Source organism: Vitis riparia, chromosome 1 (genome assembly GCF_004353265.1).
Source record: "Vitis riparia cultivar Riparia Gloire de Montpellier isolate 1030 chromosome 1, EGFV_Vit.rip_1.0, whole genome shotgun sequence".
Taxonomy (NCBI): domain Eukaryota; kingdom Viridiplantae; phylum Streptophyta; class Magnoliopsida; order Vitales; family Vitaceae; genus Vitis; species Vitis riparia.
In genome coordinates this window covers 22,478,241-22,504,416 of record NC_048431.1, presented here as the reverse complement: position 1 = coordinate 22,504,416, position 26,176 = coordinate 22,478,241, and the positions used below count along the sequence as shown (strand labels likewise).

Below are 26,176 nucleotides of genomic sequence, written 5' to 3'. Positions count from 1 at the left end.
TAAAAATAATTTTTATGTCTAAAACTTTATTTTTAATTATTATATATATTTACATGATTATTTTTTAAAACAACACTTCAAAAACAATTGAAAACAACTAAAAAATGTTTTTTGAAAATATCATGTTTTTGTTATTGAGAATAGAAAACAAAAAAAAAAAAATAGTTTTTTGGTTGCTAAACGTGTTTTCCAATTTTTATTTTTATTTTGAAACATAGAAAATTGTTTTTGAAAACAGTTGCTCAATAAATTCTATATTATTTAAAAATAAAAACAAGAAACAATATAAACAAGTACCTTATCATTGTTAAAATTTTATTTTCTTTATTAGAAAATATTTACATTTTCTACTTTTAGAAAGGAAAAAAAAAATTTATACAAATGATAGAGATTTATCTTAAAAAAATTATAACTTTTAAAAACATTTGAAAAATATAAATATTAAATTTTAAATGTTTCTATACAAATTGTTTAACTTATAATGTAAATATTTTATATTGAAGTTATTATTTTTTTCTTATTAAAGATAAAAATAGAAAAATATACTTTGAGTGAAGGCTCGTTTAGTAGACAGCAAGCGGAGCTTGAACAGAAAGCTTTCAGGTTTGGAACCCTTGTATAGTAAAGGGGCTTGGAGATTTTTGCATGGTCGATTAGTGAGTATCACATCTCGGTCAATCAATCGGTCCGCTAATCCATCATTGAAAACTCTATCAGGTGTTTAAAAAAAACCGGATGGATATATAAAAAGAAGTCCACAGATATTACGTGTCATAATATGTATAGTAGTGGGGGAGTATGGGACAAAAAATAAATCCACTGGGTTTCAGACTTGGTACAACCCAAGGTCATCATTCGCTTTGGTTTGCACAACCAAAAAATTATTCCAAGGGTCTACAAGAAGATCAAAAAATACGGGATTGTATCAAGAATTATGTACAAAAAAATATAAGAATATTCTCTGGTGTCGAGAATATTCATCATTAGAGAATATTCATCAAGAATTGTATCAAGAATTCATCATTAGAGCATTTTATTTTTAAATTCCAAATTTAATTGATAAGAAATTTAAGGTTATGTTTGGTTCCAAATATATATATATATATATTAAAAAAAGAAAAAATTTGCTAAAAATGATTTTCTTATATTTGATTATATTATAAAAATATCAAAGAAAATTAAATATAATTAAAATTATTTTAAAATTATTTAATCTTATATAAATAACTAAAATAATTCAAATTCTCGAAGCTCATCATTTCAAAAAGTTTGGCTCACTAGACTTATCAAAAGTTTTCCCAAAAGGAAAATATTTTATTCAAAATGAAATATTTTATGAATTTGTTCTTGTTGATACAAATTTTGTACAAGTTTCTCATATTCAAAACCAAAATTCTACATATATTTGTTATTCAAAATACAAAAATTTCAAAATAATTTATGAACTTGAGTGGGGACAGTCTCCTGTTACCCATAAAATGTTTTCTCAAAATTATAAGCCATCTTTCATATGGTTATTATGATTATATGATGCATGGTATTGCGTTTTCTTATTTAGACCCTTTGATCATTCCTGGTTCTTCCATTGGAATGATAAAATTCAAACTTCCTTTCCAAACAGGTTCCAAGAATGATGGTTATACTTTGGCGCCACTCTTTGCATTTTCTATCCTCAAATAAAATCATCTTATGAGTATTTCAAATATCATACTAAGGGTTTGATCCCTACACGTTACGTTGTTCTCAAACTCTTGTCTTCACCTCTCGTTTTCAAATTCCATGGATTTTATCTTGGGATTTTGTTCAAACTCATCAGATTGATCTTCCTTTTCCCACGCATTTGGTGCATGAGTTCAAGGTCAAATGGTGGTCAAACTTTTCCCCTTCTTCTTCCTAACAACTTCCTCGTATCAAAAATTGGATTGCAGCAAAGGCTCCCTCCAGTATTCAAAATCCTTTTAAGTTTTCTTCTTTTCTCTCTAAAGGAATTCCAACTGCATCTACCCCTTTAGTTGTCCATTCTTCCAACAAGATGTTAAAAGAACACCTCAAACTGTTTTAGTAACGTGAGGTAAAAATCCTATCCCAACTGGATTTAGATTCCAATGATGATGATTCAGCCTCTTCAATTTTCAAAGAACCTTATAATGAAGACATGTGTTATGACATGCCATACACTTCATTGGACTAAGATGGAGTCCTTTATCTTCAAATATCTACAAAAATGTCAACTTGACTTTAAACCAAAAGATATCACATTCCATTCATAATGCCCAAATGGAACAGTGAATGCGGTTTTGTACTTATCATGTTCGTGAAGTTGAATTTGCCAAAATCCAGACTTCATATCAAATTTTGAAAAAAATGAAGTATTATGAAGGTGTCTAATAAAGTCCCTCTTGTTAGGTATTGAATACCTTATTCATTTGAGAACCTTATTTAAAATCTTGTAATTGATGACAAGTTTTAGAACACCTCTTTCAATTTTCGAGGGTTTTTGAACATAGAAAGTTGCATATCTCTAAGGAGAGTGACTCTTTCTAATAAGATTTTTATCCAAAAGATCTTAATTTATTTTTTTACAATACTCAAGTACTTGAACATTCGTTTGAATAGGTATCATGTTAGTAATAATTTGATTTTCATCAAATCCATCAATATAGGGTAAGGAAACCTTATGTTGCTTTATATTCCAAAAAGCATTAGGAATAAAATAACATAAATGTTTTAGATTCTTAATCTTTTATATTCTTATTTGAATTTCTTTTTGTAATAAATTTTCTTCAATTTTTTTGTAATGTATTTCCTTACTTATGGATTAGATGTGTTGTTTTTCCTTTTGAATGAGATTTACTTCATTATCTTGAAGTTTATTTAATTATTTGATTTTTAAAGAACTAATAGATGTGAAAATTTTATTTTGAAGTTATTATTTTTTTCTTATTAAAAATAAAAATAGAAAAATATACTTTGAAACCCATTAGAGCATTTTATTTTTAAAATCCAAAATTAATTGATAAGAAATTTAAAGTTATGTTTGGTTCCAAAAAAAATATTTTTAAAAAAATGCTAAAAAATGATTTTCTTATATTCGATTATACTATAAAAATATAAAAGAAAATTTAATATAATTAAAAATATTTTAAAATTTATATATTTTAAATTTATTTAATCTTATATAAATAACTAAAATAAATTAAATGAATTTAAAATAGAATATGAAAATAATTTATCCACTTTAAATTTATTTTGTTTTTATTTTTCTCCTTTTTTATTTTTTTTCTTGTATTTTCGCTCTAAATTTTCGAAACCAAACATACCCTAAAAGACTTCTTTTAAAAAATTATTTTATATGATATATTATTAAAAAATATTATGAAAATTATATTTATCTCATCTCTAATAGAAACCTTTGGATAAAACCTCTTAAATAATGGCATCAAAGAATATTCCTAAAATTTCGATTGTGGGGAAGGACAGCTCATCCTTCACCACGTTAACTGCCTAACAATAGGTTAGTGCTCCAAATCGCTATCATTTTACAGGGGCATTTTAGTCATTTATTCTATAGAAGATTCCATCTGCCTTTATTACAGACAAAAGGCTAATGTGCCGTAGTACAAGGACAACTAGGCCATTTAATAAGTCTTCAAGTGAATTTGGGGAAAACAAATTCTTTGTTTGATAGGTGTTTTTTAAAACAATTTTATAAATTAATTATAAAAAATAGTTTTTAACTACGATTTTTTTAAATCATTCTAAGATATTTTATAAAATAACAATTTGCTTGGAACCTAAAATATTTTTAAATATGTTTTAAAAATAATTTATATATCCATAATTTTAGTTTTAATTATTATATTTATTTATATAATTATTTTTTAATACAATTTAAAAAAATATGTAAAAGTAATTAAAAAAATTAAAAAATATTATTTAAAAATACTCTATTTTCTAATTTATGATAACAGAAAATAAAAAACAGTTTATAATTATCAAACATAATTTCCCATTATTTTTGTTTTAGAAAATAAAAAACAACCGGTTGGCAAACAGGCCTTTGAGTTGTTTCATTTCTTACTCTCCGCCCAATCATTTGAGCACACGTCATCAGCCGCAGAACAACAAGAGTAGAACCGGGGGCACCAGATAAATATGTAATTTCTTACATGCTTCGTCTGCGTCGGTCTCCACTGGACTTTTCGCTTTATTTTGACGTCAAAACGATTTTCTCTCTTTCTTTCACATTTGAATTCTATCGACTTCACTCGTCGGCTTTTCAACAGCTATCCCGGCGCCGTCCGGTAGTTTATCGGCGGAAACCGTACGTCGGAGCGGAGTTTGCTGGTGTGATTTTGGAGAGGAAAGTACTGAGTTGAAACGAGTGAGAGGCGAACTGGAATTCGTGTGGTTTTGGTTTCTAGGGCAACGGAAATGTCTGGTGAGGGGGCGTTGTTCTTCTACTTTTACGCTTTGATTTGTCGTCGGTGGTTGATTTTGTTACTTTTTTCTATTTCTATGTTCATTTGTTTTATTTTAGGTTTAGTGGCTTCGAAGTTGTTTCATTTCGAAGAACGCAAATTTGAAAATCTAAACGTAGCATTGATGAGATTTGAGTGGGAAGGAAGCTTAATTTTGTTTGAAAATATTGAAAAACAGTGAATTTGGAGTTACGGAAGAAAGAGGCGGGCAGAGAACCGAAGTTTGAAAGCTTCATGAATTTTTGGGGTTGATTAGAATAACTTGTTTTGGGTCTATGTTGTGAAATTTCTGTGGTTATTATTTGATTGGTTGCTGTTGCTCTTTTTGCTTCCTGGGCCGTGAGGTGTTAGTTTTGCTGTTTAGTAGTGATTCTTCCTTCTAGTCGTCGTGAGAAAGGAAGAAGGTGAGAACTGAGAAGATAACCGGAAAATCACCACCCTGGTTATCTTACTGAATTTCGAGAAACCACTGGAAAAAGGAAAAAGAAAAAGGAACGAATCTCGATGCCTCATGTTTGGTTGAGATGGAAAATGTGAAGGAAAATTTCATGTAAAGCATTTTTTAATTTTTCATACTCTATTTAAAAAATGAAAAAGGAAAATCTTTACTGTCCGGAGATATATTTTTTATTTTCTTCGCAGGATTTTTATCTGTGTTTTCTTAAAGGGAAGGATGTGGTTGAAGAAATTATTTTGAATAAAGGCAAGTTAATTAAACTGGCTAGGGAAGATAGTTGATATTTCAGCAATTGTTTTAAGCATTGTTTTTTTTGTGGTCTTTCATGTTTGTGCATTATGACATTTCAACCAAGAATACACATAGCATGTTCACCCGCATCAGTTCAAGGTGTTTATTTTCCTTACAAGTTGGTGTCCACTTTGGAGCTTGCTAAATATTGAGAATGATGTTTGATCACTTTATTTCTAGTTGTAAAAATTATCCTCCATTGTGATTACACATATTTAATAACATTTCTGCAGACTAATCTTGCACTTGTAGTGTCCCTATTCTTTAAGGCTTAATTGGGATCTGGAAATAGTAGAATAGAAAAAAAAAAAGAAAAATGGAAGATCAATTTCTTTTGTTTGGTTGTGATGGAAAATGGAAAGAAAATTTATATATTTTGAAACTACTTGTTCTGTGTTTATGAAAGGTTAAGAAAGCTCAGGGAAGAGTGGAGGACATACTTATTAAAACTGAATTTGTTTTTTAATTTCTTTTTCTATACTTTTCCCTTTTGTCTTCCTTTTCTTTCTGTTGGAGATACAAATTAAAATCTAACAAAAACCACATGGAATTTTTAGGGTGACTTTGTATTGAATTTCATATGACAACACTTTTTTGTATGAAGGATTTTTTATTGAAGTTCATATCTTCCTTTCTTTTGGCTATTGCTAATGCAAATGCTTACTTATTTAGTTTTCTTAACAATGTTAACTTATCTCCTAATACATCTAGGCATGCTTTGAGCATATTCCCATCTTCTTTGATCTTTCCTTGAAAAGTAGACAATGATATTTTATCTCAGCCTTTCCAAACTGCAACAAACTAAATTGTCAGTTGAATAGTTGTCTGACTTCTATTTTTTTGTCCAATCTCAGGCTTTGATTTTAACGATCTTTTAAAAGAAGCTCAAATCCGTTGGCTAAAGCCTGCTGAAGTGCTCTTTATTTTACAGAATTATGAGAAGCATCAGCTTACTCAAGAGCCTCCTCAGAAACCAACTAGTAACCTTCATATTCCATTTTTTTTGTTGAAACATTTCATTGATAATCAATCCAATTGGTTGGGTCTATGTATTACTAGCTGATTCATCTCATTGACTGCAACCTTTGACAGGTGGTTCTCTGTTTCTTTTTAATAAGAGAGTCCTTCGTTTTTTCCGTAAAGATGGTCATAGTTGGCGTAAGAAGAAGGATGGGAGGACTGTTGGGGAAGCACATGAGCGTCTCAAGGTTAGTTGAATTTGTGAAAATTATATTTACTGGCCTTTCTGTAGTAACTATCCTTCAGCACATTAATGCAGTATTATGATCTGCTAGTTCTTAAGGGCAAATGAAACCAAACCTATGTAGAAAGCTTCAATCTTGGCATACCACCTTTACATATACCTTGCTATATTTGTTTGATCACACATCTGTTAAATTCCTTATCTGTGAAAAACAAGTTGTTTTCTGTTTTTCGAGTCTTGACTTGTCCTACAAGAGAAATTGTAACTTTAACTGTTTAGAGGATTTGCTGTCCTTCCATTCATTGGAGGACTAAATCAAAGCTTTGAAATCTTAATATTTATATATTTTCTTTGTTGAACTTCTGCTCCATGTTGAAGTTTCTTTAAATTACCAATTTCTTGTAATTTATCTACCTTGTATGGTTCATCCAGAGGTGTCAGTGTTTTAAAAGGAGGCATAAGCCTCAATAGCTTTGAGGCTATAGCCTCAGCATAGGTTAATCAAGGCTTAAGCCTCACCCAGTTGAGGCTTGCAGCCTTGAGGCCATTGACGCTTAAGCTTCAAACATTCAAAGGATTTGTATGAGTTTAGGGCTTTTATGGGCTTTTTATACATATTTTATAAGAAGTTTAAGCCTTAATATTCAACAGTTCTAATGATTTGTGTTTTTGTGAGGTTTTGGTATAGATTTATAAGTTTTGTCTTGAGTTCAAGACTAGGGTGAGAGTGTACATAGATGATCATTCAATGACCATGATAGGATTTGTTGATTGCCTTAACTCCAAGTAAAGAGAGGGAACTTGTTCTTTCTCTCCTCCCATTTTTTTGCTTGCTTACTAGTGCCTATTGTATATATTGCATGTACTCTGATGTGCCCTTTTCTTAGGTGCTGTTAATATATATCCAATTTTGCCCATAAAAAAAGAAAAAGAAAAAAAAAGACTAGGTAAAAGAGAAATTAATTGGAAACGGTTCCTTATACATTGGACAAGCCAATTTTCCTTATACATTGGAACTGATATGATGGTGCAATCCTTTTACCCGGGTACCACACCTCACCTTAAAGTACCAATGACTAAGGTTCATCTTACAATACTCTGACATGGTAAAAGAGAAATAGTTGAAAACTGTTCCTCTCTCGAGTTTTATCTGGAAAGCATGATAGCATTAGAAACTGTTCCAGTACGATTTATGAGCTTGATATGGAGGACTAATATAGTATTCACTGACTGAGAATTGTTCTCACATTATATGGAGCAGATTAGTTGCATCAAATAGTTTCATGTGAGTAGGGTTGACAATTTTTGTCTGAATGGGTTCAGACTTGCCCAATAGAAATCAATCCTTTTTTTTTTTTTTTTTGTTGATAGGTAAGCTTCAATCCTTTCAGCTTGTTGAATCCAAACTTGATACTTTAATCAGTTTTCTCATCCAGATCCAGAAATTGGATCTGGGAATAATACTTCTCATAAATTTTGTCTAGGTTGGTTCCATGCTTGGTGAATAGTCATAATATCCCTCCTTTTGCCTAACGAAACAATTGTCCTGTGCATGCTAAATGAGAGTGGAACCTTGATAAAACCATGAGTTGATCAGGTACAAGAGTTGGACTCTAGATGTTTCAATTATATTTTTTAGTGTCCTACTATGCATTAAGAAATGGAGTGAGCCTGTTTTACATACTCTTATTTGCCTAACAAAAAAAAAAAAGAAAAAAAAGAAATGGGGTGAGCCTGTTATGTTAGAGTTCGCCACTTGATAAGAAATCAGTGCCTATTTGTCTAATGCACAAATTTTTTTTTCTCTATCATGATATGCTACTAATTCTAGACTATGGTAATGCAGTTAGTTTGTTTTGAATGAGATAGAACATGTATCTTCATGTTAAGAGATGATGTTTACCATTATTTTTCTCCATGGCTAGGTTGGAACTGTTGAAACTATAAATTGTTATTATGCACACGGAGAACAGAATCCCAGTTTTCAAAGGCGTAGCTATTGGATGCTGGATCCGTGAGTATCTACTTCTATCTCTTAGTTTATTAGATGACTGTATACTCAGTACATTCAGTTCTTATGCCATGACCTATGGTTCTTATCCCAAAGCATTTCATAAAGTTATTGAAATATTGCAAAAGACAAAAAGAAACTTAAATTAAGCAAGTGTACCATCCAATATAATTTTCCTTTGCTTTATGCCTTCCTATGTGCAATGAACTATAAACATGGATACACTTTACATACTTTGGAACTTATTGCTTACATGTTACTTCTTTTTCTTTCAGGGCATATGAGCACATTGTTCTAGTTCATTATAGAGAGATAAGTGAGGTAAGTTTAAGACTGATTGTAGGCAAGACAAATCTCATCACACTTATACTTGCTGATATCTCTGAAAATAGCCTTTCATCAACCAAGATGTAACCTTTTTATCCTTGTGTCACTATCCATGTCTTATATAAAGCATTTGATAATTTTTAATCTATTTGCTTTTTATTCCTTTTGCTTTGTATTCAACATTTTCCAGACAGATGTTGCTATTATGATTTAATTGAATAGGCCCAGGCCAGTCTAACATCTGGTTCGGCCTACAATCACACCCTTCACAAGGAGCATCTTCACCTGTGAAGTTTTTGTGGTGAACTCTTACTAAACCATCAATATTGTAAACCCAATACATATTGATTATCCCCTTTAAACTTTTGTTGTGGTAGGCTACACATGATGTGGACTTACAGTAACTTAGTTCTGGGTTACCCATCAGAATATTCTTGTTTTCTTGTTTTCAACTTTTCAAATTCTTCTAAATAGTGGCACAATATATTTTTTTTTGGAAAGAATTTTTGAAGTCCTCAGCATGATTGTTATTGTCACCATTTCAGGCCCAGCTAGTGGTGTACGGTTTCTTGTTTCAATCTGATATTTGCAGTTATATTCATGTGTTGCAGGGAAGGCACAGTCCTGGATCCAATTCACTGTTGTCATCAGGATCCACTCAAACTCAGAGTCCCAGCTCTTATAATTCTCAAATTCCAGGCTCTACGTCTGCAGTTAGTGAATTATATGATTCACCCCAAAATGTTTGCAGTCCAGGGTCTGTAGAAGTTAGTTCTGAGGTAGTAATGAAGAGTAATGTCAGAGAACACTTGGACCGGATAAATGGCATAGGAAATTTTGGTAATTCATCTGAGCTTGAGGTTAGTCAAGCATTGCGAAGGCTTGAGGAGCAGTTAAGTTTGAATGATGACAGCTTGGAAGCAATTGATGCATTTCAGAGTCAGAATGAGAATATGAATGGCTTGGAAACTCTAGAATATGAAAGGAAGATGTCTAAACAGGATCAGCATGCTGTTTTACTTAGTGGACCAGAATATACTGTACATGATCAACATTACACTGGATATGCTGGTTGTAGTACAGATGATCTTATGCTGCCACAAGATGCAGGTCAGTGTTATTTGTTTGGCTTCAGAATTTAGAATTATACACTGCACTTGCATAGCCTCATGACATCTGGTTCATTCTTATCAGTTAGAACTACTAATTGTTTGGGTGTAATAAGTTTTAGTCATTTTGTTTGATTTATTTTCTGGAATTTCACATCTGGTTCACTTGTAACACTACTGTGTGCCTCTGAGAGAGGGAGAGAATCACGGCTATTAGCTGCTAATTGTTTGGGTGTAATGAGTTTTATTTGATTTATTTTCTGAAATTTTGTATGGAAAGGTTTATGAGTCAGATTGTGCTGTAAATTGCTGGACTTGCTGTTTGTATTGGAAAGGATTGTGCACTGATTTGCTGTTATTGCTGGAGATCGAGATGATTTAGGCACTTCTTTAGGAGGCTGAGATTCTTCTCTAACAGTTGCCTGCTAGCTTCTCTTGCTTATTTGGGTTAGAAACCATATATTGAAAAATATATTGGTTTCTTTGCATGGGTCTAAGATTAAAAATAATAAAACCACAAATCCTCTCCCTAGGTGCATTGAATCTAGTGCTGGTTAGCCCAAGAAAAAGGTATCTGTCCAGGTGCACTTAGTCAGGTATTCAGATATTTGTCTTCAGAAACATTGCTAGTACTTGTAGAATTATTCAGAATTAGTATTGAGATGATCCTAATCTTAAATCTGTGGGCTCCCTGACACTTGGCAATTCTTCTCGACATGTTTGGCAGACATTTCCAAACTCTAGCATCGATTACACACATGAAAACAGTCATGTTTTCACTATGAAAATTTTAAGGGTTGGAGGATCAGACCATGTGATATTCCCATATTCTTTGGCTGCCTTGAATTTGATCTCTGTTTCTGTATTAAAAAAAAAAAATTATATTTTTCTGTTCCAAACCCCCATGTCTTAGTAATTTTCTGCGAGAGCCTCTGTATGTGCAACAGGCTTTTTTTCAAATGCACTTAGTTTATGTAAGCATTAATGCATATCTATCATACTGCATGTCTACTATATATTTTTTTTCTTTTAAAATCTTGTCTATTTTCTGTTCTCTGTGAATTGCTTTTCAAACATGATACAAAGTTGGAATGAAGCAAGAAAAACCTGCTAATGGGATCATTTTCTTTAGGTGGCAACAGGGAACATTATCATCATCAATCTACAGTTGAAGGGAGAGACACCTTATCATGGGAAGAGATAATGGAGTTCTGCAAGAGTTCATCCGGTGTGGACTCAAAAGAGAAACACAAATCTTATGGAAATGTGAGAATCACAAAGACTAATATGATATTCCTTTGTTCGCCTTTATAATTCTTACTCGAATTAAACATCTATTTGGATTCCTTGTGGTAAAACCACACACAGAGACAGCAATCTCTATGTATTAATTTATTATTTAATTCATTTTAGTTCTCAAAAAAATACTCATAAATTTAGTTCTTAATAGAACTGTTCTATTATTAAAATATAATGAATACAATATTGGTGGTTCTTTCATAATGGTAACACATTCATACTCAAAACAGGAAAGACCACTTTCTTCTTCAGGGAGGGGAGCAGCTGAGAAGCAGCAAAACTCTCATTGGCTAAATGTTGAAGGGACTAATTCTGAAAGTTGTAAGGACTTTGTAACTCATAATAGTAATTTACTCTCCCATGTTTATCATCCAGTGAATGTTTATCAAATTCTAACCACTCTTGCATTTCCAGCTTCTATATTGTTACCTTCAGAAGTTGAAAATTTGAACTTTCCTGAATATAAGACAAATACTCATGCTGTCAACTCAGACTACTACAGAATGTTGTTTGACGAAGGTCAGATTGAAATGCCTCTAGAATCAGGTCCAAGTTTGACTCTTGCACAAAAACAGCGATTTACGATCTGTGAAATATCACCAGAATGGGGTTTTTCCAGTGAGACTACAAAGGTAATTTCATGAAATTTACCTCTTGGAGGTGCTCTTTTAAAAAGACTATCTATCTATGTTTGTTACTTTGTGATGATAGTATTTTCTGAGGCAATGGTTAATTGATTCTCAATCTTCTTTGTTGGGTTTATATAGAGAGATGTGTGGACTTTTTGTTCAGCCTTTTAAATAAATCTACCTAGTGGTCTCAGAGCATCCTAAAATCAGGTTGTTCCATTGCTGTGGTTTGTGGGATGATTCACAATGGAAAAATTGATGAGCACTCAAGATCTTTGGGATTTTTCTTAAAGATGCCTATCAAAAAAAAAAAAAAAATCCTTTGGGATTTTGGCTTAAAGATGGATTATCTTGTTCTCAAAGACTACCTTTCACATTAAATAGCAACAGGGAAAAAATAAATAAAAGATAAAAGAATGATGAAGATAAACTAAAGGAAGAACACAGAGAAGCAGGACATTTACTTTAGTTCTCCCAAATTGGTTTGCATCAACAGATAGGATGGCCAAAAACCCCTATGATGATTGAGGTTATTATCCACAAGAGTTCTCATCTCAACTATAAAAAGGACCTCCCTTCCTTTTTTTTTTTCCTCCTTTTTCCATCCTTGTGCTCTACCTACTATTTGATGGATCCTTTATAAGAAAGCAAGTATTCCAAATAAATATGATTGGATGAATGCAATCATTGGATTAGAGCATTGTATATATTCATGTGTAGTTACCTTATTGTGAAGATTTTTCTGGTGGCTGAAGGAATTGAATGGATTAAATCTTCAAATAAATGTACATGTTGAAATGATGTATTTTTAGAATCCAAACTAGGAAGTCTGTTCAAATAAATCAAGCATTTAGGAACAGAAAATTGCCTAGCAAGTAAATCTTGCCCCTATCTATCATGGTTCTATGCCTTTATTCTCCATACAAACAGAATGAATTCTCTTTGTTGATCCTATAGTGGGACTTTGGGAGTAAAATTTTTACCTCCCAAATGAATTGACTAGGTCTAGAATGTCATTGGGTGGAAACATTTTCTGAACTTTACGAATATTCAAAGGATCATCATCTTAATGTGGATTTCTATGGACAGTGTATATAAAACATATTCATTGGTCCAATCGTTGGCTTTGTTTTGTGAAAGAAATTTTGTCTACCTAGAGGAGGGTGAATGGGTAATCCTTGAATTAATCCCATATTAAATTCTTTATTACCAACTTTTGGTCTGTCCATTTAGATTAATTCTTTACTAAGAGCAAACAATACCATGCACAGATAAATAAAATTGATTTGCACACAGTACATATGGTATAAAGTGGAAAAAAATCACCTAGTAGGTTTAAGTGTAAAACAACGGGTGGTCTCTTGACTACTAAATAATCCACTAATTGTGAGAAAAAGGGTACACAGATTTATCCGACAGGATGCACTTGCTCCCTATGGTCTTATACCACTAGCTCCTACACTTATTTTTTATGTCCCTGATACAGTACTTCCCTGCTCTTCTTAGTGGATTCCTCGGAACCCTTATCGAAGTTTCATGAGATCTTTGACCTTTGTTGAAGTGAATGTACTTTCAAGACAGAACTTGAAAAGTTTGAGAGATGGAGACTCAAGCTTCTGATAAATGGTTACCCTCTCTTAGGGTTTATTAAAGTCTTTTAACTTTTCAATAAAACATCTCTATTTATACTTGTAAAATCCTAGTATTTAATTATGAAGAGTTTTCTAATTTTAAAACATTCCAAAAATCATTTTTAAGATTAAAAATACCAATTTTAGAGATAAACACAATTTTAAAAATTTCCAAAAACAATTTTCAAAATTTAAAATAGAGTAGAAACTGAATTAGGAAATACAAAGTTATTTCCATTCTAATTTCTTGTAGTAGTAATTCCAAAAGGTTTACCAACTATAAATGTATACTTATCTTGACTTTTACGTCTCTAAACCAACTTGAATCTAAATATGATGAAGTTTGAAGTTTGTTGACAGATAAAACTTAAGAAAGTCACATCCAATGAATAGGAAATGGAACAAAATTGTCAACTAAACAAAATACACTTTGATGAAGTCTGAAGTTGCCTTGAGACAGATAATATCCAATCAATAAGAATTGCCAACTAAACAAAATACACTAAACAGTTTGAATTGAATCATGCCCACAGTCATTAGATGTTTTGTGGTAGGTATCACTTTTTTCCTTTTAGAACTTTTTATTTTCACATGCAGCTTTAGTTTTTTGAAGAACATTTCATAGTCTAAAGGTCAAGTTACTCAATGCAGGTAATCATTGCAGGGTCTTTTCTCTGTCATCCATCAGAGTGTGCATGGACTTGTATGTTTGGTGACATTGAAGTTCCTGTTCAGATCATTCAGGAAGGTGTCATCTGTTGCCAGGCTCCTCCTCACCCTCCTGGAAAGGTCACTCTCTGCATTACTTCTGGAAATCGAGAGTCCTGCAGTGAGGTCAGAGAGTTTGAGTACCATGCTAAGACAAGTAGTTGTACTCACTGTAATTTATCCCAAACAGAAGCAACTAAGAGTCCAGAAGAACTGTTGTTACTTGCCAGATTTGTGCAGATGCTTCTGTTTGATCCATTGGTGCACAGAAGAGATGGTATTAAATCTGGAATTGATCTATTGATAAAATCAAAAACTGATGAAGATTCATGGGATTGTATTATAGAGGCACTTTTATTTGGCAGTGGGACTTCATCTAGTACTGTGGATTGGCTTCTGCAAGAGCTTCTGAAAGACAAGTTGCATCAGTGGCTTTCTTCCCGATCCCGGGAAGGATGTGAGTCATTTGGATGTTCCTTGTCCAAAAAAGAGCAAGGGATGATACACATGATTGCTGGGTTAGGCTTTGAGTGGGCCTTAAATCCAATTCTTAACACTGGAGTCAGCATAAATTTCCGTGACATTAATGGGTGGACTGCCCTTCATTGGGCAGCACGTTTTGGAAGGTAATGAAAAATGTCTTTTCCTACAACAGATCTAACAGATTCACAGAGCTTGATTTGACACATTTATAATGCACATAGCAAGGCTAGAAAAATAGATAGCAAGGAGAATCACTTCATTATTATCTTGGTTCGTTTTTAAGATTTGGAAATGGATGTTCATGATTTGGACATTGGGACAAATTTGGAAATGGATGTTCATGATTTGGACTTTGTCCCAATGTCTATAAACACAAAAGAAATACAGTGAACCATATTGTTGTCAAGCTGTTTGCAATCATAGCCAATTGCTTTGTAACTCAAATGGCTAAGGACAAATTGTATTGATAGGGTTGCTTCAGTGTTTGTCATTTTACCTTATGGCTGCCTGTCCCTATAGCATAGTGTATTGATGATTTCTTGTTAAGCTATTAAAGCTTGAGGTTAGTGGGAGCATGTTTTTCTTTTTTCCTGAAAATCTACTACTAAAATCCAAGAGCTTTATTAAGGTTTATGAACTTGTCAAGTGAGTCTGGTATGGATTACAGTTAGTTTTTTTTTTTTAAGGTTATCATTGAATCCATTTTTAAAGGATAAAAAATTATCTCCTACTTTCCTTCGCATACTGGACTGGGGACCAGGAATTTGCTGAATTTCATGCTGTCTCTCCCTCTCTTTTGGTGTCTTTATTTTGTCCATAACAAAACTAGATGGTATCTGTCAGCATCGAATAAACATGAAACACATCCATCTCAGTTGCTGAATATTCCTCTTTGAGACCAAAAGAAAAAATCGTTCAGAGAGAAGAAAGAGAGAAACTGAAAAGAGTATAATGCTGTTGATTGTGTTTCAGAGAATTGGTTTTTTTGTTCGAGTTTGGTAATTATTTGACCGAAAAACTTCAGGTTAAACAGTTGTAACATATTTATAGTCAATCTTTGGGTTGTCATAATTGAACTGTGTGAATTGAAGTCTGCATCCACCTTTAATCTATCATTGCAGTTAAGAATTGATTTTTAAGTCAAAATATTGTTTGTGAACAGCTTAAGTGGACTACACTGAAATGTTGTTCTCTAATAGCAGGGAAAAAATGGTTGCTGCACTTATAGCTTCCGGTGCATCAGCTGGGGCAGTGACAGATCCCAGTCCACAAGATCCCACTGGTAAAACTGCAGCATCCATTGCTTCCACAAGCGGGCATAAGGGACTTGCTGGTTATCTTTCTGAGGTGGCAGTAACTAGTCATCTGTCATCCCTCACTCTGGAAGAAAGTGAGCTTTCAAAAGGGTCTGCTGAGGTGGAAGCAGAAATTACTGTAAATAATATCTCAAAAGGGGGCCTTGCTGCTAGTGAGGATCAGATTCCGCTTAAAGATGCCTTGGCTGCAGTTCGGAATACAACTCAGGCAGCTGCACGCATACAAGCTGCTTTCCGTGCACATTCTTTCAGGCAGAAGCAGCAGAGAGAAGCTGATGCTCCTTATGTAGATGAGTATGGTATCAGTTCAGATGACATTCAGGAACTTTCAGCAATGTCAAAGCTGGCCTTTCGCAATTCAGCTGCTTTATCTATCCAGAAAAAATATCGAGGTTGGAAAGGTCGTAAGGATTTCCTAACACTACGTCAGAAAGTTGTAAAGATACAGGTACCTTCATTCTATCAAAACTTCATATATTGGTAGTATTTCTGAGTACATGTTGATATTGGTGAATCCTTATTATTCAAAAGAAGATTGCTCACTTATGAACAAATCAATTCATTGGTGATTACAACTGTTAATTATTATTATTTTTTTAGTTCAAAAGCTCTGACATTGTATAATTAAAAAAAAAACACTGCAGCAGGATTGAAGGTTTGCAAAATATTCACAAGCTACCTGCAACAAGGAAAAAAAAAAACTCAAAATGGAGCTAATGCTATTTGTCTTATTCCTGTAAATACATCTTACAAAGTAAATATATCTATTTACACAACAAATAAACATGTGGATACTTTTTATATCAAGTCATAAATACATCGACTCACACAACAAATATACTTACATAGAGCAATAAGCATATATACATCTTAGACATAAATAATAAATACATTGGCTCACACAACAAATATGCTTACATAGAGCAATAAGCATATATACATCTTAGACAAATAATAAATACATTGGCTCACACAACATATAAACTGGGTACATGAAAGCTTTGGGATGACTGTATCTAAAGATGAAACATATTCATACCAACTTTAAAGTACTAGAACCTTTTCAATTAATAGTTTTAAGGGCTAGAATATTTTGCACTATTATTCACTTTCTTATTTTGGCAGGCTCATGTGAGAGGATATCACGTTAGGAAGAATTACAAGGTGATCTGTTGGGCTGTTGGCATTCTAGACAAGGTTATACTGCGGTGGCGCCGAAGAGGAGCTGGTTTGCGAGGTTTTCGGCCTGAATCAGAGTCCATTGATGAAAACGAGGATGAAGACATTCTTAAGGCGTTCCGCAGGCAGAAAGTGGATGGAGCCATTAACGAGGCTGTATCAAGGGTGCTGTCCATGGTGGAGTCTCCCGAAGCACGTGAACAATATCACCGCGTGCTTGAAAGATTCCATCAAGCTAAGGTAACTTGAACAATGTGTGTAGCCAGTTCCAACTTCAGTAAATTAATTTATGAATTCTGAACTAGGCTTGAAGCTTTCATCTGCATGTCAGCTGATTATGCAGTTCATGACAGCTTTCTATTGAATGTGACAACATTGTACCTGTTCTTGCAGCAATCACATTTCGGACATGATTCAGCATTTGAGGCGGATTAGCATATAGATCATTCATGGCAAAGTTGTCTTGATTACAACTGTAGGTGACCCTATTTTGCATCTACTAGATAACTTATATGACACTAGCATTAGTGTCCCTTTATTCTTTCCTTTTTCCTCTGGTCCAAAGGCAACCATGAACTCTACCTCCAACCCCAGTGAAGATAGAATTCAGTCGCAAGTCTCTAGGGGAGAGACATCTACAGCCACTCCCCTGAGACTTTCAATGTTAGGCTAGTGATCACCTTCTTGATCCCTGTGTTCTGGCCCCTCTAATCTTGACACTTTTTCCCTCCACGCATGAGTTTTCATTTGGTGTTGGAAGGTTGAAGCCCTCATACCTCTACATCAAGTGAATCAATAATAATTTGTAGTATCTCAAAAACGAAGTCGAGGACTAAGCACATGATCCCTCTAATAAAGTATGATTCTGTGCAAGTGGTGTGATTTTAATGACTTGATGAAGACTAGTTCTGTTGTCATGAAGGTATACAGACTTCATGAATGTTCTTACTTGTAGAAAGTCTCTTCTATAGGTCAGGACTACGGTTCAAGTTTTATTTGTTAGGTTCTCACTACACATTGCTTGAGTAAAAAGACTTGAGCTGTTTGATCTCCTCCTAATTAAAATATCAGAGCAGACTTAAAGTTCTGCTCTGTGTAAGGAGTTTTAACCATCTATTTTAGATATTCTTCTGTCAGAACTTTCAGAAATTAAATACTAAATTCATTTAATAAAATATCATCTTTGTACACTTACTACTATATAGAACCCATTGCATGGCAGCTCATCTTTTCTTTGCACCAATATTGCATGTTTCTATCTGTCCAGTAGAAGTAAAAAATCCTAATGAATGTGTTACATTAAAAGTCTAGTGCATGCTCTTATTGTTATTTGGAAAACCTGACAAACCGAAATTGCTTCAATTCATCAGGCAGTAAGAAAGATAATATGACTTGATCCTAATGACTTTTCATAGTAGTTATTGCCAGAAGACAACTTATTATCTTGTTACAGTAACGGGGATCAATCCCTACTAAAAGTATTGACATTATGGGGCTCTTGAGTCCCCTCTGATTTATTTGATTAGTTTTTGCAGTCTGAGCTTGGCATTGGTGGCACAGGGAGTGAAACATCAACATCTATTGGCGATGTTCTAAAGACATCAAAATCTATTGGCGATGTTTTTGATATGGACGAGGATGATATATTCCAGTTCCCCTAGAAGCGATTTCTAATATTTTCTAACCTTTCACTCTTTCTGGTCCAGTTTTTAACTACACCTACCAGGCGGTTTTCGGGTTGGGTCTCTGTACATAATGGGTTGGATCTTACAATATTTATGATTTTACTTGATGATCATACCTAGTCATATATGTGCCTCCCATCTATCTATCTTGTAAATTGCTTCTTGTAATTGCTGTAAATGGTCTTTGATGGGTTGTTTGAGCTAAATGAGTGCCTTTCTCTTGCTCTCGGTACATTTGTTTCATTTTTCTCCTCTTCTTCTATTAGCCCTACTCCCACTCCCTTGGTTTTCTGCAGGTAAACTGGTTGAAACAATGGCGTAGTGAACCCAGATCCATCAACTTCCATATCTTATTACGTATATATGCTCTAATTATTTTAATTTATTATGGTGTGTTAATGGACTATTCGTGTCATTTTTCTTGCTCATTTAATATGTTTATTAAATAGTTTATACGGATGTGTTCATGTGAAAGAAATCTCGTAACTATTAAATGAGTTATGTTTAAATTGATAGGATTTTATGATTTTTTTTTTTTTTTTATACATTGATTATGTTTGATTCTTGGAAAATTTGAAGAAAAGTACGAGGAAAAGAGAGAAAAAAAAAAGGAAACAAAAGTAAAAGAAAATAGAAAATATTAAAATTAATAAATTATTTTTATATTTTATTTTAAATTTATTTTATTTATTATAAAGATTAAATAATTTAAAAATATATGACTTCTTATTAATTTTTATTATATTTGACTTTTTCTTACCCATTATAAAATCAAATATAAAAAAATTATTTTTTTTACAACTTTTTTCTTTTCCTAGTACTTTTTAGTAACCAAACATGAAAACCCCATTATGACTCTTATTGCTAAGGGGTGCATGGTTTTGATTTCAAGCAATTAATTCACCAATAAATGCAATTAAAATCTCTTTGATTAGTGTTCTTATTTATTTTATTTATTTTTTTTATTTTTATGTTTAAACTCATAATAGCTGGAAAATTAAGGCCATGTTTGGTTCTAGCAAATTTGAGAAAAAATATAAGAGAAAAAATGGAGAGGAAAATAGAAAAAAAAAACTAAAAATAAATTATTTTTATAAGATATTGCAAACTCATTTAATTTATTTTAAATTTTGAATATAAAAATTACATAATTTGAAAATATATAAGTTTGTAACTAGTTTTTAACTATATTTTATTTTCTTTTTTATTTGCAACAAAAAAAAAAAAATATTTTTTTTAACATTTTTTTTTGAAAATTGGATTCATGTACCAAGAGAAAGATATGTGTTCATGAAATAAGGATTAAGTGAAACAAAATTGATTGTGTGACAGAGTCATGAAAACACTTGTTTCTTCCATATTTTGGACCTTAGCTCCATAAAACAATATGCTACCACTGAGACATGGAAGAATTGAAATTTTAGATCAAAACACTATGTATATATGGTATAGAGTGCCTAAACACATCCATATCCATAAGCTAAGACAAGTTATTACTTAATGTCAAAGTTTAAACTATTAAATATATATATTTGAAAAGCAACCCAAAGTATATAGGGAGAAAAAAACATCTAAATACCTAATAGATCGTAGAAAATCGTACATGTCGAAAATGAATGATACTATATATTACAATTTCATTTTGCCTACCATATTCAAAGAAGAGTATAACATATTCAAATAAAACGGACTTAATCATGAACCATGTATGCTCATCCAAGGCCACAACATTCCCATCAACATGACCATACGTGGAGATGGAAATGATAAATATTAGAAAAACAACAAATGTCATAATAATAATCTTTTCATTGCTCTTGTGGATGTATTTGTACAAACAATAGCCAAAATGGTTTGTTTTTCTCTATTTCCTTCGTATAAAACTAAATCACTTGCTATTTTCCGACGTATTTTAACATAATTACATAAGTTAGAGGCCTTCATACAATCACCATTTTCGAATGTCTGCATATGTTTAATGACATGCACTCCACAATCCCACCTAAGAAAAATAAAAGAAAAGCAAAACAACTTATTAAATGGATGTATAATTATAACTCAGATAAACAATATTAATGTGAGTTATGTATTGATACCAACCCATTATCTTGGGTTGGAATCAAAGGAGCCCAATCAATGGAGAATTGGAAGACATCTTTCCCTATGTCATACAGTTTGAAGAATGTTTGACAAAATTCAACCTACTTTATTTTGAAAGTGTTAATAATTGTGCAAGAGAAAATAAAATTAATTAAAAGAAAAACAAATAGCTGAAAGCATACCACTGTTTTGACACTCTTAAACCGAAACTCATCCCGACTCCTTGATCGCAATGAATCCAAAATTTGGATATGAGAGTTTTTAAAGTCAATGACGTAAAGATACCAATGACCGGACAATCGTAATGCATTGGAATGAATAGCTGTAAAGTTAGAAAAATAATATCTATGAGTTGGAGCACAAAATATCTACTCTATTGTAGGTGAAAACAATATTTACTCTAACTTTGATATATGCCATTAAACATTATAAATAATTACTAACCTTTTTTGCAATCATCCTATTCGCTAATGTACTTACTCACGATTACCGTTTTTCTATCAAAAAAAGGTTGAGGACTCTCGCACAAAATCATTTGCTATTAATACAACATAATACGAACATTAGTATATTATACTTAATATGTAACTAAACAACAAGAGAAATCTAAGTTTACTGAAAATGTTGTGGGAAGATAGCATCTTATACTTCGTATGCCTATGAATTGCTTCTTAAAATAACTTAACTTTGATTCTTCTAGATTTATTACCTGTTGTTAAACAATAACTTTAATAAATTTATTTCATTAATAAAGCACTCATTTGATATAAATCAAGTAGATATTTACAACATCCAACAAATTTTGCCTGGGACGTAAGCACTCAAAATCTAAACGAACTCCATGTTCATGATCAAAGTCAACAAGAAGTTCACTACAACAATAATATGTTAAAAAATTCTTTATAGAATTGGAAAAATATGAAGGCTAAAATTGTAACAACACATCTATGAATGTTCTAGACACCACAAACCTTTTTGACAATGATTTATTGAAAACATAATTAGCAACAAGAGATTGAAGTACATCAAATGATTGAGCATCCACCACATCTTCATGAATGGACATGAGGATTGACTAAATCGAAAACAAGACATAATTATTAGTTATATATGTTGAGTATAAAAAATAAGAACATGATATTAAACTATTTGTATTATACCTCTGATACTTGACGTTTTCCCATCTTTCTTAAATTGTGTACAAACGAGGAGACCTTGAATTTACTTAGTTTCATATCCCTCGATGTACGTGTTTTCATGACATGCTCGAGAAAACCACATAGTGCTCATAATGGTTCCTAATATGGAAAATGTCATTAATATACATCTATTTACTATGTAATGGTTAAGTAGTTGTAACGAAAATTAATTTTTTTTTTAAATGATATATACCTTTCCATAATCTTTTCTAGTTCTTTTGATTGGAAGTAGTAAAATATCTACATTTTCGTTGAGAATAATATGCACTTCAATTGATGTAGCACATCCATCTTCATTCTTTCCATTCAAGTCCTCAATGCATAACTTGTCAATTGACAAAGTGTGAGCATAATGTTCATTTCCTTTCTTATTGTCTTTATCTTCCAAACTTCTCTTGCATGAGAGAATGTCATTCTTCGTTCCCTCCTCGTGCTCTCTCAAAGGTTTTTCGCTTGACCCAAGGAAGAGACCTTTCAATGTAGTATATTTCTCCTTAAATTCAGTAAAAACTTTTTCACAACTACTACTACTTGCAACATAACACAAATCAATTAGATGTGTCTTTAATTGTTGAAAGGTTTTATCCATCTCCATTAAGCTCCCACCATCAACCTAGTGATATATAGGAACTTGATTAATAACATCATAATACAAGAGTTCACTACTAATATTGATACTCATGATGAATATTGTAAAACTTACTCATTTAATAACAACTTTGTTTGGATTGATTTGAAATTTCTCATCCTCCTCATTCTCCTCCTCCATTGTCATCTCATTTTCATCAATGTAATCCCTTATCTCATTTTGTATCACCCATATTTTCACCTACAGTATATTCATCAAAATATAACACATATCATATTTAAAATCACTAAAAACTTAAACCAATATTAAATGACTTTCGAAACTATAACTTACATTGTCATTTACATATCCACTGAGTTTTTTCAATTTTCGTTTCATATCCAGTACTTCATCATCTCCCCAAGCAGTAATCTAAGGAGAAGGTCGAGTATATAGCGGTAGAAATTTCTCTTCAAATGATATATGGTTGTGGTAGAATAACTGCAATTATATTTTACATAGATATATAGTTAGTTCACAAATTTTATTATAATAAATTCGAAATTAACTATGATGTAGATTATGTACAAGGACATTACCATTAAAAACAATAAGTAACCGGAAACCCTACTTTATTGTTTCCTCTTAAACTCTTTGATCCTATGCACAAGATAAGACAACACAAACTCAATCCAATTCATCTTCTTTATTGGATCGATGTCTTCCACAAGATGTTAAAAAAAACATTTCACAAAAAGCTCATTGTTGGGCACAATAATGCACCCAACACAAATAATACAAAACGAACTTTGAAATCATTTCCACCTTCTTTATCCTCCCTAATTAGATTTTCTAACATCACTAATGACGATCACCCTTTTTTATCACAATATTTTTTAAATAAATCATTCTTATGGCTAACATCTTTGTTCATGTCAATCTTCAACCCTCTTGCCCTCAATCCTATAATAAATTCAACATCAATGGAGGATAATTTGATACAAGTATTATACAACTCTAACATATAAGTGTTCGAATTGAAACTATTTATCAACCTAAGACATAACCCATGATCAATTTTCCTACATCGAAGTTGCAAGAAACTACCAAATCCTATTTCTTCTATGGTTGCTTTTTGTTTTGATTCTAATTCTTCAATAACTCTAATCACTCGCTCGGGTGAGCATCAAGTCTGAAGATATAACTGAAAAGATATTTAAACATCAAACATGTTTACATTAATATAATTTGCAACAAATACATAAGTAATGAATTCTTTTTATTCATTAAAAAAAATTTACCTTTGGACCCACACCCTTTTAAAGCGAATATTGTTTTGAACTTTCTTTTGACTTTGCCATGAAATCTTTTTTTTCTACTTTTGAAAGTGCATTCCACTTCTTGTTCAATTTTTTCCTCGACTACATTAATTGGTCACTTACTTTAAATTCTAATTTTAAAATTTAATTATATTAGCCACAACAATATTACTCTTTACATTATCATTTATCTTCACTCATTTATCATTTTCTTTGATCATGGCTAATTGATTGTTACTACAAAACAATTTCAAACAAATATAACTATAAAAACCACAAAAAAACATATTCTTTTACATATTTCTATTTTCCCTTACTAGTAATGTATCTAAGCTCTGATAGGCCTCTTTGGATTTCTAGCAACTTTAACACCTTCACGCTCGCTCCTAAAAATTAAATCAAATCATTTAAGTCAATTTTTATAATATGATTTCAGATATAATAAATCAAATATACTTCCACCACCACATTATCTCAACATAAGTTTTTTTCACATTTCAATAAATTTTATATTCATATCTTACTACAATTAATCAAATGCCAAATAAAATACAAATATCATTACCACTACAAAATCCTTCCTAAATCTTTCTACATTTTAAATGGTGACAAAATTAACATATAAATTATTTTCAATGTTCAATTATGGATCTAACCACATTATTTTTCATTAATGTGATCAATCCATAAATCTAACAAAAAAACATGAAATATAATGGATGCGATATTGTACCCGGAGAAGAGTCGAGTATGGAGAAGAGAGGAAAATATGGGGAAACTTGGCAAAAGGGGGAGAGAACAACTACCCGACCCGGGTGTGGAGGATGAGTGGAGAAGAGAGCAAATTAGGGGGGAGAAAACAAGAAAAAAAGGATAGAACAAGAGGGAGAATAACTACCCGGTCCAGCTATGGAGGATGAGTGAAGAAGAGAGCAAATTAGGCTGGGGGAAAACAAGAAATGGGTGAGAGAATAGGAGGGGGGACTGCTACATGGTCGACTATGGAGAATGAGTGGAGAAGAGAGCAAATTAAGGGGAAGGGGAGAACGGGAAAAAAGTGAGAGAATAGGAGGGGGAACAACTAGACGGTCAGCTATGAAGGAGAAGAGAGCAAATTAGGGGGGAAAAACGGGAAAAATGGGAAAGAATAAGAGGGAGAAGTACCTGGTTTCAATCGGGGGTTTTTTTTTTTTTTCCTTTTCATTTGGATAATTGAGATTAAATCTATTTCATCCAATGACTGAAACAAAACGGGGGCATGATACCTTCGGAGGCACTGTAGAATTCTCCTTAAATTAAATGTGGATTGAAATCTCTAGCTCTGTTCCATTGGGACTAAATTATCGGAAAGAGGCTTACGATGTATTAGACATGAGCGGCACAATGATGGTACAAAAATTGGCCTGACTGAGGCCCGACCCAACTAACGTGCTACACTTATCAGGGCTTTTCAGGCAGTAGAAGAAGCTCCCATTTCTCTTTACTTGAAAGCATTCGAGCTTTCCTTTCTCCAAATGCAGCCTTTTGGTCGATCTTTGAGTTCAAGGTACTTTTCCAATCTGTATTCCCAATTAGTTTAATGACCTTCTAGATTATGGACAATCATTTGGGTAGTGAGAGAATAATGAGAAAATGAAAGAAAAATTGAATTCTAAATTTTTCACCATCTAGGGCTCTAGGCACTAATCAAAATATGTTCTTATTTTTATTTATTTTTTATTTTTTTCTTTATTTTCTTGGTGATCCAAAAAGGGGATTTGACTCCCAGTGCTTTATAAATTGAGAATGCTATTGTTGTGAGTTTTGAATTATAGGGTTTCTCTTTGAACATCCGTGGAACTATTGCCATTTTAGATTACAACTCACACAAATTAAAAAAGAATGCATTAAGGGTGATAAAATTAAGTATTTATCTCCCAAGTTCTTTTACATTCATCAACTCCAAAAGAGTAATGAAATTGTTGTTCAACAAGTAAAATCAAGTAACAATTTAACAAATTTATTCACAAAGGCATTGTCAATTGCAATAATTAAGAAGCTCATTGGAATACATCAACTCAAAGATCTCCACGCTACGCTACTAGAGAAAATATAATCATGTCAACATGAGGGGGAAATTAATTGATAAGAATATCACTATACTATACTTTTTTTTTTCCCTTCGTCCAAGTCTTGTCCCA

The 26,176-nt window shown here is 32.4% G+C and overlaps 1 protein-coding gene across 6 annotated transcripts in view; it reads left to right on the top strand.

Annotated features, from left to right (window-relative positions):
- Nucleotides 1-4,346: 4,346 nt before the first annotated feature.
- LOC117922807 (calmodulin-binding transcription activator 4) overlaps nt 4,347-26,176 on the top strand; it is a 33,545-nt gene continuing 11,715 nt past the window's right edge. The window contains exons 1-14 of one of the 6 annotated variants that reach the window (XM_034841016.1): nt 4,347-4,441; nt 6,084-6,209; nt 6,322-6,437; nt 8,359-8,447; nt 8,720-8,765; nt 9,383-9,881; nt 11,013-11,146; nt 11,410-11,500; nt 11,594-11,811; nt 14,091-14,773; nt 15,833-16,394; nt 17,072-17,365; nt 17,519-17,600; nt 18,661-18,747. In XM_034841016.1, coding sequence (XP_034696907.1) covers nt 4,435-4,441; nt 6,084-6,209; nt 6,322-6,437; nt 8,359-8,447; nt 8,720-8,765; nt 9,383-9,881; nt 11,013-11,146; nt 11,410-11,500; nt 11,594-11,811; nt 14,091-14,773; nt 15,833-16,394; nt 17,072-17,365; nt 17,519-17,560 — 2,907 coding nt within the window. In that variant the 5' untranslated portion in view covers nt 4,347-4,434 and the 3' untranslated portion in view covers nt 17,561-17,600; nt 18,661-18,747. Of the gene's footprint in view, nt 4,442-6,083; nt 6,210-6,321; nt 6,438-8,358; nt 8,448-8,719; nt 8,766-9,382; nt 9,882-11,012; nt 11,147-11,409; nt 11,501-11,593; nt 11,812-14,090; nt 14,774-15,832; nt 16,395-17,071; nt 17,366-17,518; nt 17,601-18,651; nt 19,054-26,176 lie in introns of those variants that run through there. The other 5 variants (XM_034841023.1, XM_034841013.1, XM_034841012.1 and 2 more) reach the window with 5 other exon arrangements.